The sequence below is a fragment of the Melozone crissalis genome, unplaced genomic scaffold, assembly GCF_028551555.1.
Source record: "Melozone crissalis strain CALT ecotype California unplaced genomic scaffold, PUWL_Pcris_2 ptg000033l_1, whole genome shotgun sequence".
Taxonomy (NCBI): Eukaryota; Metazoa; Chordata; class Aves; order Passeriformes; family Passerellidae; genus Melozone; species Melozone crissalis.
The window spans coordinates 4,532,782-4,550,276 of NW_026535811.1; the positions used below are offsets into that span (position 1 = coordinate 4,532,782).

The 17,495-nt window shown below is 44.5% G+C and overlaps 1 protein-coding gene across 1 annotated transcript in view; it reads left to right on the plus strand.

Annotated features, from left to right (window-relative positions):
* Positions 1-1,042: 1,042 nt before the first annotated feature.
* Positions 1,043-17,495, plus strand: part of RERG (RAS like estrogen regulated growth inhibitor) — a 92,121-nt gene continuing 75,668 nt past the window's right edge. Inside the window, exons 1-2 of the mRNA XM_054281992.1 lie at positions 1,043-1,108; positions 2,564-2,738. Of these exons, the coding sequence (XP_054137967.1) occupies positions 2,678-2,738 (61 nt within the window). The 5' untranslated portion in view covers positions 1,043-1,108; positions 2,564-2,677. The remainder of the gene's footprint in view (positions 1,109-2,563; positions 2,739-17,495) is intronic.

Consider the following 17,495-nt stretch of genomic DNA (forward strand, 5'->3'; position numbering starts at 1 on the left):
GGAGAGCTTTTCTTTTACTCATCTGGTATCTCATTCAGATCTGAGTTGGAACAGAAACAGAGGAGGAACATCCACTGAACTCTAAGTGCTTTCCAGCTCTGGTTCACATCTGTTACTAATGCATCTTTATATTACTGGAGAGTTTAATAAACAAGGAAGTCAGAGCTGTCGGTCCTATCATTTCAGAACTTGATCCCTGGCTCTGACACGAATCTTGCAGAGGCTGATGCACTTACATGATTCGTTCTGCCCATTTGCAAATTGAAATAAGAATTTCTTTTGCCATGAGCCAAGTGTGGAAGTCGGGAGGGGGGAAAAGCTCAGAGCAGAAAGTTGGTGCTACTGGAAGGCAGCCGGATGGGGCAGCAGCCCTGCTGGCACTTTGCTGTCACACTTTGTGTCGGGACGGGAGGGACAGGGTGGCACAGGGCGGTACTGGCGACCAGCACTGAGAGAGGCAAGCAGAGAGAGCAGGAGATGCTAAAATAAACTGCGGGGCAGCCCTGGCGAGCGCTTACCCAGAATCCACACAAGCGAACAGCAGCTGCCCCGCATAATTAAAGGCTGCGGCACCGCCGGATTACAGGGCTGCGTCCCTTCCTTTTGGGCACCGCGCTGGGCACGGGTTACGCTCCGGGACGATCCTGCGGGAGCACGGAGGCACCTCCGGCCGCCCTCTGTGTCCTTTCCCCTCTCTCCGCATCCCTCCTGCTCTGCAGCCCTCGCACTCCGCATCCCACCCGCTCTTCTCCACAACTTTCCCTCTACTCTCCGCATCCCTCCTGCTCTTCTCCACATATTTCCCTCTGCTCTCCTCATCTCTCCCTCTCCTCTCCGCATCCCTCCCGCTCCTCTCCGCATTTTTCCCTCTCCTCATCCCTCCCGCTCCTCTCCGCATTTTTCCCTCTCACTCTTCTCCGCGTCGCTCCTCCCGGCTCCGGCAGCCCCCGTCGGCCCGCAGGTGGCGCGGCAGCTCCGCGGGCGCTGCGGAGCCGCGGCCGGGCCGAGGGGCGGAGGGGCGGGCGGACCCTCCGCATTGTGCGGCCGCGCCGCTGCCGCCGGGAGCGCCCGGGGCCGAGCCGGGCCGGGCCGGGCTGCGAGCAGAGAGGTGAGAGTCGGGCGGGCCGGGCGGGGCACAAAGGAGGATGAGGAGCGCGGATTCTCCGCGGGTGGGTGCGGGCACAAAGGAGGATGAGGAGCGCGGATTCTCCGCGGGTGGGTGCGGGCACAAGGGAGGATGAGGAGCGCGGGGCCGCAGCCGCGGAGCCGCCCCGCGCACCTGCCCGGAGCGGTGCGGAGCAAAGCCCGCTCCGAGGGACGGAGCTGCCGGTGAGGAATCGATACCTGGCTGCAGGGAAACGGGAAGCGGAGCGGGGGGCAGAGCCGGTGTCCCAGTCCCTGATATCCCATTCCGCCACGTCCTGAAACAGTTCATGCTGTCCGTGCACGCTGAGAGCGGTCTGATACTCTCAGGCGAAAGGAATCAGGAGCGTTTAGGCATCAGAGATTAATCAGGACCGTTCTCGACGTAAGGTGTCTTCACTTTTTCTTTTTACAAGCGTTTTTGTATAGGAAAAAGTCTTCCGCCTTTTTTCCCCTTTTTTCTTTTTTTTTTTGAAACAACACGTTAGAAACTGATTTTGCTGTAAGTGAGGAGTGCTGACCTCCTACACCACTGTTAGAATTCATGGCTAAAGCGGGTGCTTCAGCTCAGCAGCAAACCTGTCACTGGCTGCATTCACATGTAAAGTTCTACCCTGCTTTAAGGGGAGACCGAGTATTTGAGGTTTTAGTCAGGGCTGAGGATCACCATCATCGCGCTTGCCGTGTTGTCACTGAAGATCTTAAAGCATTCTGCAATGACAGGTATGGTTATAGATGTCACTGTCCAGGTTAGCAGAATCAAGGTCATGCTGCAAAACTGCGAGCACAGACAATTCCCCAGCTCAAAGTGCTCTACCAGGAACTCTGGCATCCCTCTGCTGACCCCGTGCTTTGCTGAATGTTTATGTATGAGCTGAGGCAGCTTAAAAAGGAGCGCTGGAGAACTTTCTGGGTATGGATTTGTTTAGGGCAGTGAGCAAGGTACAAGTGCTTGGAAGGTTTTAAGGCAACTGCTGCTGAGTAATTGAAACCCTTTTGGAGCTGGAGGGCTCAAGGAAAGAGCAGCTATCTGCAGGCACTGCTGGTGAGAGCTCACAGCTATTAACTATATTCTACAAGAAATAATTCCCTGAATAACATTCAAATACAGTGAATAGATGCAATTTCAGCTGAAAGAGAAAGGAAGAAATAATTAGGAGCCCTGCAAGGTGCTTGGGGTTGTTAAGTACCTTTTGCAGTCTTACAGTGCCAGTGTGAAGCGAAGCAATAGCCAGAAAGCTGAAGGTAGGCTCTGCACAAAGAGTGCCAAATGTGTCAGTGGTGTTGCTGCAATGCTTAAAGCAGGAACACAGCATCAATTACCATGATTATTTAAAAGGAGAAGAAAAAGGAGGGGGTGGGCAGGGGAAGGGGAGAGCCTGGCTCCTTGCAGCTCCATCCTTGTGCTGCTCTTCCCCAGGCTCTGCATTGACGTCACAATGACACGGTGAAGCTGAAGGCAGGAGCTGGGAGCAGTTCTTGTGCTTCACTTTTGGAAATTGAGGGAGTTTGCCACCACTGCCTTCCTTCCAGCATGGCCAAGAGTGCAGAGGTGAAGCTGGCCATCTTCGGCCGCGCTGGCGTGGGCAAGTCAGGTACGTTTGACTTCTGATTTTTACTTCTGCTTCTCTTTGGGTAACTTATTGCTCCCTCTGTGCTGATAAACTCTTCATAAAAAGGGACATCTCTGACCTTCTTGTCAGAGAGGTTGGGATCAGGCCAGGAATTCTCCCTTCTTTGGAGCTATTTTCTCCAGGTTCTACCAAATAGAAGTATTTTTATCACTTTTTAAGAAAAAGCTCAACAACACCAAAACAAACTTCCCAAATCAAACCCACTTCTCATGGACTGGAAACACTGTTCTTCTGCAGTGGAACACAATTAGTAATATTCAGTTTGTCTCTTCTTAGCTTGTCCTGGATGAAGTCATAGGGTATCATGCTCCCTATCCTCTATTAAATATTAGATGGCTTCTGTCACAGTTGTAATTCTGGCTGATTTCCACAGGAGATTTTAGACTCAGCAACTCAAAGAAGTTTTGTTCTCAATGCTCTCCTGGATTTACATGTTTACCAGCAATCTAAGGCAGCACCATGTGTAAAGTTTGCATTTGCAGAGATCTTTTGAGAAATAAGCATAGTCTGTCGATTTCATGTGGTAGAGACACAAGGGGGAGGCATAAATGTTAAAAATCCATGTGCGCAGACAGCGTTTCCTCTGGTGAGATGAGGAGCAGAGTGTGAGGCTTGCAATCTCTCTCGGGTACTTCAGGGGTGTTGCATTAACTTGACAGCTCCACGACCACTCTAACAAGTCCTTGCACCACAGGGATGAGGAAATGAGGAGACTGAGCCTAATCACGCTCCTGTGGCACTTAGGGGACTGTAAGACACTGTTTCTTTTAGAAAAAAAATCTGCACAAGAGAAGGCAGGAGATAGGATGTCCTGGTAAGAGCGTTAAGCCAGACTCAGCTGCCATCAACCAGCTCCAGTTCCCCAAAGTGACTTTTATGTTACACATGCCAAGGTTCTGTCCTATAAAAGCATTACAGTTTCAGTAACTTGGGAATGGGTTGTTTATAAAAGCACATTTACCCTGAAGGTGTTTTAGCAGAACACTATCAGTGAAGTAGTTCTGTCAGCTATCAGGACAAAAGGCATATGTGAGGCAGAAGTTCTTAGAGATAATACTGCTTATTCAAAGGCAACACAGATTAAATTCCACCTTTTTGAATAGAATGCCCCAGGGAATGCTGATAATATACTGGGATAAGTTTAAACTCTTCCTTTTCCCCTGCTGCTCTTACCCCATTCCCTCTTTTGTATTCATATTTCACTGTCCTACCCAAGTTTTGCAACTTCAGAGGTTCCCCTTTTGGTTTATCTTGCATTCAGTTGATGGTTTCTGTGGTTTTCCAATCTTTTGGCTGGATTCAAAATAATGCAAGGGAACATTGAAATATTTGCAGGAAAACAAAGACCAAAAGACTCCCCCCTCCCTGAGAGTCTTAATAGTTTGAGAGCTTATACTTAAAAAATACAAAACTACCTTTGAAGTGCTCTGTTAAAATGCCACACCAGCACAGGATCAACAAAAGCCTTTTTTACCTATTGTATCCTTTTTGTAGATTTCAATATATACTAGGATAGTGTAAATAGTAAAAATGTTTTCCTGTAGTCCTGGAAATGGGTGGGAGACAGAAGAAATAGAAAGCCAATAAAAACATCCTAGTCCTTCAAAGTCTTCTCCTCTCTCTCTTTTTTCCCCTTTGAGATGCAAGGAAATATTACATAAAATATGAATGAGGTCCCCCCTTTTGACCGTGACCATATTTGTCAATCTGTGTGGAAATAAAGGCATAAATAAGTGGGCAGCACAACAGGGTGAATTTAATGGGGTGGAAGGGCCACAGAGCTCTGTCAGCTACCTGAACAGAGCCTGAACTGTGCCTTCCAGAATCTCCAGCTTGCTTATGAAAACCCCTCTTGTACATTCCCATAAAAGGATCCAGTTTCAACAGCTTGGCCAACTGCAGAGAAATAAATGTGTGTGTGTGAGGGGGGTGGTGTCTGAAAATACCTATCTGCCTGTAGCCAACAGCAACAACAGTGGGAGCTGTGCAAGTGCTGTTTGTTGCACCTTTGCTAGGAACAGAGCTGGGCACAGAGCAGCCTGCAGACAGCTGGGTCTGGTGGGCAGCACCCTGCTAGAATAGTGTCAATAGTGTGTTTTCTGGTGTTGCCACACCATGCCCCATCCTTGTGGTCAGTTTGGAGGACAGGACCCTGTGGTCAGAGCTTGCTGGAGCAGACTTGGCCAGACAGCTGGAAGATAAGCCAGACTCCAGAAGCAAGAGCACAAGGCAGAATGCTGGAGCACACATGCAATGAAAAGGAGACTTTGGGTGATAAATAGGGCCACTGCAATTGCCAGAAAGTCATGCCAAAATATGGTCACTGGCTTGCTTTCCTGGCTTATCCTCATTGCTGAGGAAGGGCCAGGCATTAGGTTCTTAATCTGTGAGTGGCTGAAGCACCTGACAGGGTCTGTGGAGTTCCAGACACGCTCTGCAGTGTCCTGGAGAGGCTCCTCTCCCACTGCCTGACCAGAGCTTGGGTCAGGGAGTCACAGCAGCTGTGGAGAAAAGTGCTGTGCTCCAGGACAGTGTGTGGAGAGCCAGAGCTGTCTCTCAGGCACTACAGAAGTTGTTGGACCTGTTACCATTACTGAGAGCTGAGGAACATCCCAGTCTCACTGCTAATACCAGGCATCTCTTTTAAGGGTGAAACACTCTCTGTTGTACAAAGCGATCCCTCCCAAGACTCTCCAAAACGTGAGGTGGGAAAGCAGAACACTGCTCACAAATCTGAACAGTCACAGCATCTCTATCAAAAGAAATATCTCAAAATATACTCACTAAATAGTGATAGCATCTCTATCAAAAGAGATATCTTCAAATATACTCACTGAATAGTGATAACATCTCTATCAAAAGAGATATGTCCAGATATACTCACTGAATAGTCATATCTCTTTTGATAGAGATGCTGTCTCCAAATATACTCACTGAATAGTGATAGCATTTCTATCAGAAGAGATATCTCAAAATATACACTGAATAGGGATAGCATCTCTATCAAAAGGGAGATCTCTTTCCATAGAGATGCTATCCCTATTCAGTGAATAAATTTTGAGATATCTCAAATTTTGAGATCCTTCAAAAGAGATTTAACAAAAGAGTTAAATCCAAGGAAAACAAAACACTTCCTTCTTTCCACTTTCTTGCTGCTTATCAAGTTTCCACAATTCAAAGGTTTAAAAAACAAACAGGAGGCAATAGTAATGAGAGTGTCAGCTTTTCACTGTTCTCCTTCCTTGCCTTGTCTCCTCCTGCCTGCTGGAGAAGACCAGAATAGCTAATCAACTCACCTGGCTAATCAACTCACCTGCCCTGTTTTGCCTTTTAACTTAATGCAGACCTAAACCTTTCAGATAGAAAAAGAAGAGCAAACCGGCACACACAGGAGTTCCCCCAGACCAGTGTTACACTGAGTAATGGCCAAACTCACTAGGTACTACCTGCTCTCATACAGTGCACTAGATTACTCCTCCATTCACCCTGTTCTTACTATATAAAAGCTGCATAAACATTGTTTTAAAACAGCTGAAAAAAGCCAGATGAGGAGCCCTGCCTGAGCCAAGGAGCAGTTTGCAGCTGCTTCACTGGGGAAGAGGAGGAAATGCTCTGTGGGTGGGAAGGGACATTGCTAAGACCTGCTATAGATAACAGGGCTGTACCTCCTAATTTGGGCTGGAGTCAAGCAGCACTGAGGAGGGGAAACAGCTTTTAGAGTCGTTCTTTACAGCCAAGAGGAGCTTGGATGGAGCAGAGAATTAAAGTTGAAGTGAATCACTTAAACACTGCTGTTTAAATTGTTCTTTCACTGAATCCTACAGCTTCATTCCTATGGTAACAAAACTGAGGATTTCCTCAATAGCTCCTTTTAAAACTACAGTGGTAGCAATTAATAAAGACTTAAAGGCCTTTTTCTTCCATGTCATCACAAGACACAGCATTTGCCCAGAAATCTAAAGAGGAGTGAAAATGTATGAAGCAGGAGGAGAAAAACAGGGCATGTACTGGATAACACTGCATAGCTGATGCTCTTCCAAATCATAACTCAGTGAACTATGAATGCTCAAAATACCTCTGCTTAGGAGCCTTTCTGTTTTGGCCAAAAAAGAGACAATGTCCAGCTGCAGCATGTGCTGTACAAGGTGCCTTTTTGCTGTGTGTGTGCCAGGCTGAACACTCCAAATTTCTGGGGTAGCAGGGTTGGTTTGCCGAGCCCCTGGCAGATGCAGTTCTCATCTGTCTGGATGGGCTGAGGAATGGCACATGGAAATGTGTGTGGGTTCAGCAATGGGGGAGATACTGGGAATTTCCCCCAGTAAATGATACTGAGGATTTCTCCCAATAAATGACACTGAGGATTTCTCCCAATAAATGATACTGAAATAAATGTACAGTAAGTGTATCAGCTCCTGAGCAAATCATTGCCTGTGCAATCAGGTGTGTGGGGCAGAGGCCTGTTCTTGACTTTTGATCCAGCAACAGCTTGGATGCTTCCATTTGGGCAAAAAGGTGACCAGAAATTGGTTTCAGTGAGTTTCACCTCACAAAGAGCCTGTGCCATCACAGAAATTAGGATCTCATCAACCCAAATCATTTTAGAGTTACAGTTGGGAAACTCCTGAGCAGATATATTTTTGTATCTGTTGGTTTATGGTATTTTCCCATGTCTAAGCCAGGATGGGGGAACATAGCTGGGAGAAAAATACCTGGTTTTGAAAGTTCCTGCAGAAAAATTCAAGTAGCAGCCAAACCAGAGAGTCCTTCAAGAAATCTGTGTTTTGTTTTCATTATCTGGGGATATGTCTGAAACACACTACCAGGGATCACTTCCCAATTGCAAGGTCTGGGCATCTGGGAAATAGAACTGCATTCATTGTCACCCCACCCCCCATTCAAAAACCCCTCTGGGTTACTGGGAAAGAAGCCCAAAGTGATTTTTCTACTTCACAAATCCCTGCTCATATATTTTCCCCCACCAGTTGCATTTCAGGGAATTTGCAGAGGAAACACGAGTTATTAAGGAGTGATTAGTTATCAAGCTCACAGCTCTGCTAGTGAGGCAGGGAAAGCTGCCACAAGATCTTCAAAGTCCTTGCTGTACCTACTGATGTATGATTACTGTAATAATGTGCCTCTGAAATCCAGAAATGTGGGTGGAAAGAGGCTGGATTTTCTGCTGAGGGCCTTGTTTGGTGTTTTTTTTTTTTTTTTACTTACACTAGTGTAGTAGGTCATTTGCCTTTTTTCTCCCCCTTTGCTCTTAGGAATGGCAATGACAACCAGATGCTTAAGTGATTATTCAGTGATCATGTTTAACACCCACTATATTAATTTTGCTATGTTGAAAAATTTGAAAAAAAAATTTTTGCTATTTTGCACTATTTTGCTGGTGAAGTACTCATAAAACACTCCAAATTTTTACATTGGCTGGTTTTACACTTTTCCCCCAGCTCCAGCTCCTCTGAAGGGACTGTGCATGTATGTGTATAAGTCATAACAGTAATTAGGCCACTAACTTTAAGATTATTTCTTCCCCAACAATAATACAAATGTATCCCCTTGGAGCAAGTAATATTGCAAGCAAACAGCTGCATTGAAATAATCCCAGGCTCCTGTTCAAGGAATGATGTTGATGCCCATTCAGGAGAGCCCCAGGTTCATGCATTGGTGAAATAAGTTGCATTGTGGCTTTATCACACAGATACAACCTATTTGGCCAACAGCCTTTCTCAAAACTGCATTTGTTGATCTTGTCATGCTAGAACTAAAGAGAAGAACACCAGGAACCTGGGCTAGACATGCAAACATTTGCTCTGCTTGTGTCTGTTACCCCCTCCCTTTCCTCTGCTTGTTTGCCTATCCATGGTTCACTATAGCCTTGTCCTTGCTGTAGTGAAAACCATTCATGCTCTGCTCAACATTTGATCCTCCTTCTGGCTAACCATGAAATCATAAAATGCAGAATTCCTCTAACCAAGTGCCAACGTTGTTCATTCAGGCATAGCTGCCTCCCCTGTTCCATCTCATTTAACCACATCTGACACCAGCTCTACCTGTATCCCCTCTGAGCAGCTGGTGGCAGCTGTTGGAGCCAAGACTAGTCCTGCTGTTCTTTTTTTTTGTTGTTTAGGTTGTGCTAAATATAGCCTGCTGTTTGATTGCTGAGGAAGGAATGCAAGGATTCAAGATTTATGCGCGCAGCACAAATTTTTCCCTCGTCCTGTGCCTGGCCACCCCCTGCAGCTCTTGCCTTGATAAGATAGCTGCCCTTCCCCCTTGTCTCCTGCAGTTTTGCCAAAGGCAACTGCAAAGCTTCCTGTTGGAGTTCCAGGAATGGTTTGTCTGGTTTTGGTAAAGGTTTGCACTGCTTGGGTCAGTCTGCTGCTCCCCAGCAGGGCACAGAATGCAGAAACTTTCTGAAACAGCAAGTTTTTTAATCTTCCACAAACTTGTTGCTACCTCCCTGATATCTGAAGTCTTTTTTCCTTGTATATACTTTTCTTGCCTTGCTTCTTCTCAGCTGTCACCCTCCCCCTTCCAGCTCCCTAGAACTGTGCATATTCCCTAAAGACTGCATATGGTGAAATGGCTTTGTTCTTTACAGGAAGACTTTGTATTTACAGCACCTTTCTCATCCTCCTCACTCTGGGCTTCCTCCCATCTCTGTTTCTCATCCCCAGCTCCTTCTTTGCCCACACTGTCAGTAGACTGTGCATCATCAAATATTCAGGGCATGAGACCAGGTGAGCTAATCCTGGCAGCAGTGGTGTGATGCAGCAAGGAACAGTCACTCTGAAGTGGATCCCACTGGAACTGGTCCTGGAAACCACTCCTTGGTGTGGATTTGGAGGATGTTGGCTGCTCCAGGCAGTCATTGCCTGAAGCCAGCTTTGCACAGGTTAAAAAGGAAAGCAGTCTATATCTGTACACAGCTACCCTTGGCCAGAACTAGGTAAATTTACCTATTTTGGCTTTGTGGCAGAGCAGGAGAAACAAATTACGTCTGTGTTTCTCAAGGAAACTCTCTTTTGTGCCACCCTTGAGCCTTTAACATTACAGCACCCAAAAATAAATATGTTAGATGTATGAAAAACTAACACTGCCCTAAAGCAGGAGGATCAATGAAACGCTTTGGGCTCTAGCAGAGCCCTGGTTGCAGGGCTGTCATTATCTGCTGGTGACTGGAGGTGTTTGTACCCTCTCACCACACTCCTGGCAGGGCTCTGGTGAGCAGGAGAGACAAAGAATTGCTCTGAGGTGGCAAGGGAGCTGTGGCACCCTCAACCATTTGCTGCTTTCTTTCGAGGTCTGTGTTTGCTCAGTATTTCTGTCAGCCTTTTGTACACCCCCTGCTGCAGAGGCAATCCCAGCTTTGGGCAGGGACACCCCTCAGCTTCCCTTCCCTCTCCACAGGCAGTCTGAGGGGAGCTGCTGGAGCTATCCATTGCCACCCCAGAGTTTTGGAACTCCCACCTCAGCAGATCTCATCCTGACCTGCTGTTTGAGCCCACATTTCCTTCCCTTCACCTCAGATCAAACCAGCCCCTCCTGTTTTCATTGACTCCTACCTTTTCCTGGAGACAGGCAAACAGCTGAGGGAGGTGCCTCTGTTTCTATAGCCTTTTCATACTTCTGAATGGGAAAAGTTCTTTTTTATGGCTGTTTCCCACCAGGTAGAGCATTCACACTGCTGGAGTCAGGCTGCAGCTGCTATAGCTCCTGATGGATTTGCCATGTAGGTGTTGGGAAGTGCCGTATGTTATGGCAGGGATGCTGTAGATAACTCATATTCTCTGCATCCAGCATGAAAAGATGAATGGCAAGAGAAGCATGAAGCCCAGGGGAAGGAAGTAGTAGATATATTAAACATATGTGCAACTTTAAAATGTCATAGAAATTGGCTGGGGCCTGCAGCTGCCTTTCCAGAAATGTTAGACAGTAGTCTGCTTGCAGGAAAATGAGGGAATATGTTGAAAACATCCAGCCTGGGTTTGAAAGCACACAGAGCTGCTAACATTGCCAGGTTGTTCTGCTGCAAATGGGGTCAGCAGCAGAGGAGCTGCAGAAAAGCCGGAGCAGAGGCCTGGGGCAGTGGCAGTGCTGTGTTTCCACAGGGGAGCTGCTTGGATAAGTGGCTTGAGAAGTTTTCAGGGTGGAAGGGTGCAAGTGGGCAGGATGTATTCTCCCAGGGAGGGAATTTCTCCAGTGCTTGAGCAGCACTGCGGCTTTCCCAAGGACTGTGGGAACTGTGGCCACCAGCACTGCCTCCATCCTGCAAGGCAGGCCGCTGGGACAGGCCTCAAGTGACTGAGGTGAAGGAAATGGGAGCCTGAGAGCCCCAAGTCACCCAGGGAATTGTGACTTGGGCATTGCCAGAGCTCCTTTCCATGATTTCTCCTCAGGGCCAGGGCTGCTGAGATCCAGCCTGAGGGATGGCTCCCAGGCTGGCAGCATCTGAGAGCCAACCCTGTCAGCCCTCTGGGATCCTTCTGGCCCTGCCACTGACACTTATTACTGACAGCAAAATAAAGCACAGAAGCAACACTTATTTTCATTAAAAACATATTTGGCAATCCTGTCTTTCACTGCTTTTCCAATAGGGCTTAATTTCATTTTGACCCACAGGACCACAAGCACAAAAGGAGTTTGTCTTTACTTCCTTTCCCCCCTTCATGTGGCTGTATTTTCCATCCAAGCCTCAGTCTGACTATAATAGTCTATCAGAGATCTGCACAACCTTTCTCTAGAGAGGTGCTTTTGTCAGCAGCTCATCCCTGTGCCTGGCCTGGGAAACAAAATTCCCACTCCCCAGAGCAGTGGAAGCCACTTAGCCAGAGCTGTCAGCCATGATCTCCTCCTGACCTACCCAGCAACTGACCCAGAGGAGCTGCACAAGGGAGAACTTCAAAAGTGTCATTCAAAGTGTAAGAAGATCAGAGTCAGCTATTTCTTTTTTTCACTGCAGAATAAATTGGAAATTATTGAAGAGTCACCACAGAAGAATGCAGTATTAGACCCATGGGTGGCAGAGAAAACATAGAAACAAAAAATCCCCAGCAAACCCCACGCTCTCCAAAATGCTGGACATGGGAGTATGAGTTCCAAAACAAACACCTTGTTAGCCAACCTCAGTGGCAGAATTTGTGATACACTGCTGCTTAACCCAACTGGATTCCTTTGGTTATGTGCACTGGAGTTGGTTCTCCTCCAGGCTGATTTCCAGCATGAAATAATTTAATAGTGATCCACAATATGTCTTGGCAAAAGTTTCAAATAATTTATCTCAAATTAAAGAAAATTTGACCTTTATCTACATGGAACATTACAGGTCTCAAGATATTACAGTAAGCTGTGTCCTGGACAATCAAACATTCATATACTAATCTTCAGTCTCCCATGGTAATCTCAAATAATAACATCTCATGCAAGAATACTCTTCTATTAGTATTCAGTGTAATTAAACCAGTCTAGTTCTCACCACTCACCACTGTGTATCCTCAGCATCACTTTGGTAATTTCTCAGCAAATTTTGTTTGTAGTTTCTGACCCAGCATGTGAAATAACCAAGCCTCTCTCATGAAAACAAACTACCTCTATTTTAAACACACTCAGTATGACTGGTTTCTTCATTAATTGCTATTTGGGATCTAGTATGAAAGAGGCCCCTGAGATTTAGCTCAGTACCACTGTGGTGGAAATTCACATAGTGTTCAGTGCAGACTGGGAGGAGTTTGGGAGCCTGTACTATAAGAAACACTTCCATAGTTCGGACAGGTCTTATGTATCATTCTGCAGACTTCTAGGACTCCACAGAAAAGATCACACTCTATTTACACTCTTTCCTGCTTGATAAGGCAAATATATTGGATTTTTAACTAAGAAAGGAGCTTTGCCTGTTCTCAGGGGGCAGTGGCAGTGCTGTTTTTTTGTATCCTCATCTCCCTCTTCAGAATAAAGCCCCAAGACCTATAGGATTTTCTTTGTTTTCATGAAGAAGCCTCATTAAACTTGCCTTTTCCCTAAGCAGCTATGACATATATTTATATGTAAAATCACCTGCAGCTCCTGGTGTTCATGGTACAATCAGTATCAGCTCTGGAGCAGGATAGTTTGGTATCCTGGTAAAGATGAGGCAAGAGACAGACTATAGAAAACGCAGAGAAATCTTTGAGCAGTTTCTTAAATTGTGACATTTTACAGGTATGGAAAGTCTCATGATCTGCCTGCAGGTCTTCATATCCAGCAGGACAAAATTTCAGTGTTTTTAAGACTAACTCCCTGCTCAGTATCATATATCTCACCTCACATTAGGTCTGTACCTAAAAGACTTTTTATTCACCTATAATAATTTTGCATGGCTCATTTTATAGCAGTTCTTAAATTGCTAAACATTACTAAATGGTGCCCTTCCAGTAAGCTGTGAAAATATTAATATCATCCAGTCTGAGAAACTTTATTTGCACATCAGAGCCCTGGAAATATTATTTTCTGTCCTTGCTGTAGCAGAACTCAGGCCACCTTAGCCTCTCCAGAAGGTAAATCACAGCAGCTCCCTCAGCCCATGCAATTGAAAGAAAACCCAAATACTGTCAAACAGGTGGTGCACTTGGCACCACATTTCAATATTAGCCAAGCCTGGAGCCTGGGCTGTCCATACTGTGGTAGCCTGCAGCAAGTGCAGCATTTTCTGCCCTGCTGCTCTCAGCAGTGCAGAACCTGTCCAGTTCTAGGTGTCTCATAAACACCTAAAGGTTTTATTCCTCATTCAAGAATTTCCCCAGTGACAAACATTTTATGGCCTTCATTGCAAGGGGGTCAGAGAAGATGACTGCAGTAACCCTTCCTGACCTAAAAAACATGATCTTGTTGACCCTGAGTATATTAAATTAAGAATCTTTCCCTGGTACTTAGTGGATTTTTAATTCCTCTTAAGCTAAAACCCTGCTACAGTCATGATCCTCTCCTCTGGGCCAGTTCCCTTTTTTCAGTAGTGTTTTTATTCTGTATATCTGCTTATTCCTACACACTAACCACATGGAGCCCTCTCTTCATTTGATGAGATAGATCCTCATAACACTGTTATGGAATCTTTAAGATTTAATATTCAAGTATCTAAGGAAAAAAAATCTATAACTTTCTGAATTGGTTTTATTTAACATATAACTTTATGGCACTAGGCTGGAAGCATTCACTGAATCAATGTTTGGACTGCACTGCAGGGATGCTAATGAGAACATCCAAATTTTATGCTTTTGAACTCATTAAAATGAACAGCACAATTTGTGCAGCAGTGGATTATTTGCAAGAACAGAGATTAACAGGAGCACATAGAAGAGCAGAATACAGATGCAATTCTTTTCTCATGGAGATCAGAACAAAGATGCAGAGCTTTCCATGCTGACAGGAATATTTTTACCTCTGAACAAGGTGTAAGATTTGAAAGCACACTGGCAAACAGAGAGCTTGCACAGAGGAGATCTGCACATATCAAAGAGGAAATGTAGGAGCAGTCAGATTTAGAAAGATAAACCTTAAGCTAACACTGTTGGAAGATGAAAAAGCAAAGTCACAGAGGGTGAGCTTTAGTTACAACTCCTCAAAACTAGATGGAAATTTCAAGGGATTATTTGCAAAGCTAATACAGAACATTAGTTATGGAAAATTAAAGATTAATTCAAGGCTCCACAAAATGCCAGACTAAATAACCTTGTGCTGTGTCCTGAACAAATGCTGTGGTCCTCACAGATATGAGGAGGTCGATATATGAAAAGAGATTAAAAAGAAAAAGCCTGTGTTTATTTCTGTGGGTTTGGGAAAGCCGCCAGGAGCAGGATCAGTCTTGCCATGGACCATGCCCACGGGAAAAGAGCATGTCTGGAGTGACCCCAAAACCAATTCTAGCAGACTCTCTGAAAGTAATATAACGAACTGAAAGACAAAACACAGTTTGGAAGCAAGCACTGTAAGGGCATAATCACAAAGCCAAGAAAAGTGTGGGTGCTGTTTCCTCAGTCATAGGTGCTGCATCGTTTTTCATTCAAAATTTAGAGCACTATTTAAATCCTACAAATTCTCTAAAAACACATCATCTGAAAAAGTTAGAGTTCACAGCTTTTTTCTACCCCTGCCTTGCAGCAGCACCAGAGTTTATGCAGCACAGCACTAACACACCCTTGCAGCAGCATGGATTTCACAAACCGAGGACACACTGAAGAAAACCACAAAGGAACTGACCAAGGTCATCTAACCCAGACCATTCCAGCTCAATCTAGATGCTGACTCCTTGGACCAAGGACTCTTCCTGCTGTCTGAATGACTCAAACTACCCCTATCAGCATGCTCTATTTTTCAGTCACATAAACACAGGCTTACCACAACCTTGTGTCTCCATCTCCTTGATGCAAGCACTTAATAGAAGTCTTCTTATCACAGGACAGCAGGAAAATGCCCGAAGTCATGAGGTTTTCTGTTCTATAGCAATATGGTACTTCTACATGAGGCTGGCTTGGATTGCTCAGAGGGAAAAAAAAAAAAAAAAACACCAAAAACAAGAAAAAAAAAAAAAACCAAAAAACAAACGGGTGGTTTGCTAAGAGCTTTGGTAATTAAAATAATGAGGAGACAATGGTAATGACTAGCACAGGATATGTCAGGATCATAGGTCCTAAAACAGGATCTATTTCGCTGTGCTGCCTCTACATGCTGACCTAAATGAAGTCAGTGGGTTCCTGCATTTCTTTCTCTGACAAGGATGAGTGGCATCTGTCAGGATAAGCCTCAGTTTTCACTAAAAGCTTCACTGAAAGCAGAACTTCTTAATGTAGCCTTAAATAGTGTTAGGGTAGCACCAGCACCCTCCTGAGTTTCTTAGGACACTGCTTAGGTTTAACTATTCAGACTTGACATTTCCATGCTGGGACTCTGCTCCAGGCTGCTTTTTTTATTGGAAGATGTCTGCAGAAGCAATACAGATCTTTCTAAGAATAAGGTTAGGAAAACAAAAAATGTGTGTCTGTGTTAAAAAAAATATTCTTGTAGCAGTTTTGCCCAAGTGTTCTAGTATTACCAGTCTCCAAAGCAGGAACACAAAATATGACAAGAGTGAGGTCAGGATGTCAGCAAGGGTGTTCTTGTACCTGTGTTTGACAGCAAACCAATGCCTCTGGAAATTCCAAGCTGTGTGTCACATGCTGCAGGTAAAAGTTACATTTTCCTCACAAAGACATTTCAGACCTAGATATAGGACACACTGTTTTCAAGAAGCTGTGTAGGGAAAAATAATTGAGCCCAGACTCTCTGAAGAAGTAATGAAGTACATAGGAGACAAGCCCCAAGAAATGAAGAGCAAATAGCAATTTAGGATTAAGTTTGCCTTTCCATTAGTTTATCTGAAACAGATTTGTCTTGGCAAGCAGCTCTGGAAGCTAAAACATGGAGCTCCCAGCATCAGAGATCAGTGGCTAAACCATAGTTGCTTTGCCTCATTTCTGCACATCACTGTGAAACTTTCTCTCCTCTGTGCTTAGGCTTTATGGAGCTTTTTACACTCTGCATCTTTTCTCCATCCAGTGCAACCAGAAGTAAGGGTACCATCAGGATAGAATTTTTTTCCTATTTTATCTACTGTCCTAACTGAGGCCATTCCAGAAGAATTATTTTTTTATCCACTTCAGTTGAAGGTTAGTTGTTTGCTGCATCTTTTTTTTTTTTTTTTTTTTTTTTTTTTGGCTATTTAGTGCCAGGCTGGAATACCATATCCAAGTCAGAACAGTGACAGCTTGGGAAGAATGAGTATATTATATATATATAAAATGTATTATATATATATAATGTATTATATATATATACACACATAAAATATATATATACATAAAATATATATATAAGGTATTTTATATATATATATATATACATATATATAAAATATAACCCTGAGTATATTTTATATATAATATATAGTACACATATATATATACACACCATGCAGCAGTAGCCCCAGAAACCATTGTCAGTGCATCACATTAATTTGGGGTGCTCACATTACTTCTGGATGTTTGTTTTAGCTAAATGCTTTTAAGACTCTTAAAATAATTAGTGATCTCAAAGCCTTCCCAATGTTCAGCACTTGCAGAGCAGTGAGGAGGCCTTTGTTTATAATAAAAATCCTAAGAATCTGTTTGGGGCAGCCTAAAATCCCGTTCAGGCTGCCCCAAACGATGAGCACGGGGCACTGGGTGCACTGGCATTTACATCAGCCCAGCAGGACACTGCTGTTTGGCTTTGCTGGAACTTTATAGCCTGTTTTACTGCAGCAAGGCCAGCACTGGGATGAATCTCTTAAATAAATCTCCTCTGATGGATTTGCTGGCGCCTCACTTAGATTAGGGGTGAAAAGTATCTCCCTGTCAAAGCTCAACTCATTTACCACCAACACAGGCCCCATTTACCAGCATTAGTGCAGTTTTAACTAAAAAAATTTATATTTAAAAAATGCATTTACACTGTGGGGATACATCATAAAGTATGCATGCAGTAATGACACAAAACTGACATGAGTTTTTAGAAATCAGAGCCTATACACAATTTGATAATTGTCTCTTTTCCCCACAAAGCAACAAGTGAATAAATGAGTGCTCTGCAGTCTGTCTGCTGCTGAAACAACCTGTGGGAGAAATAATTCATTTAAGGGCAATTCAATTTCATTTTCTCTCAGAA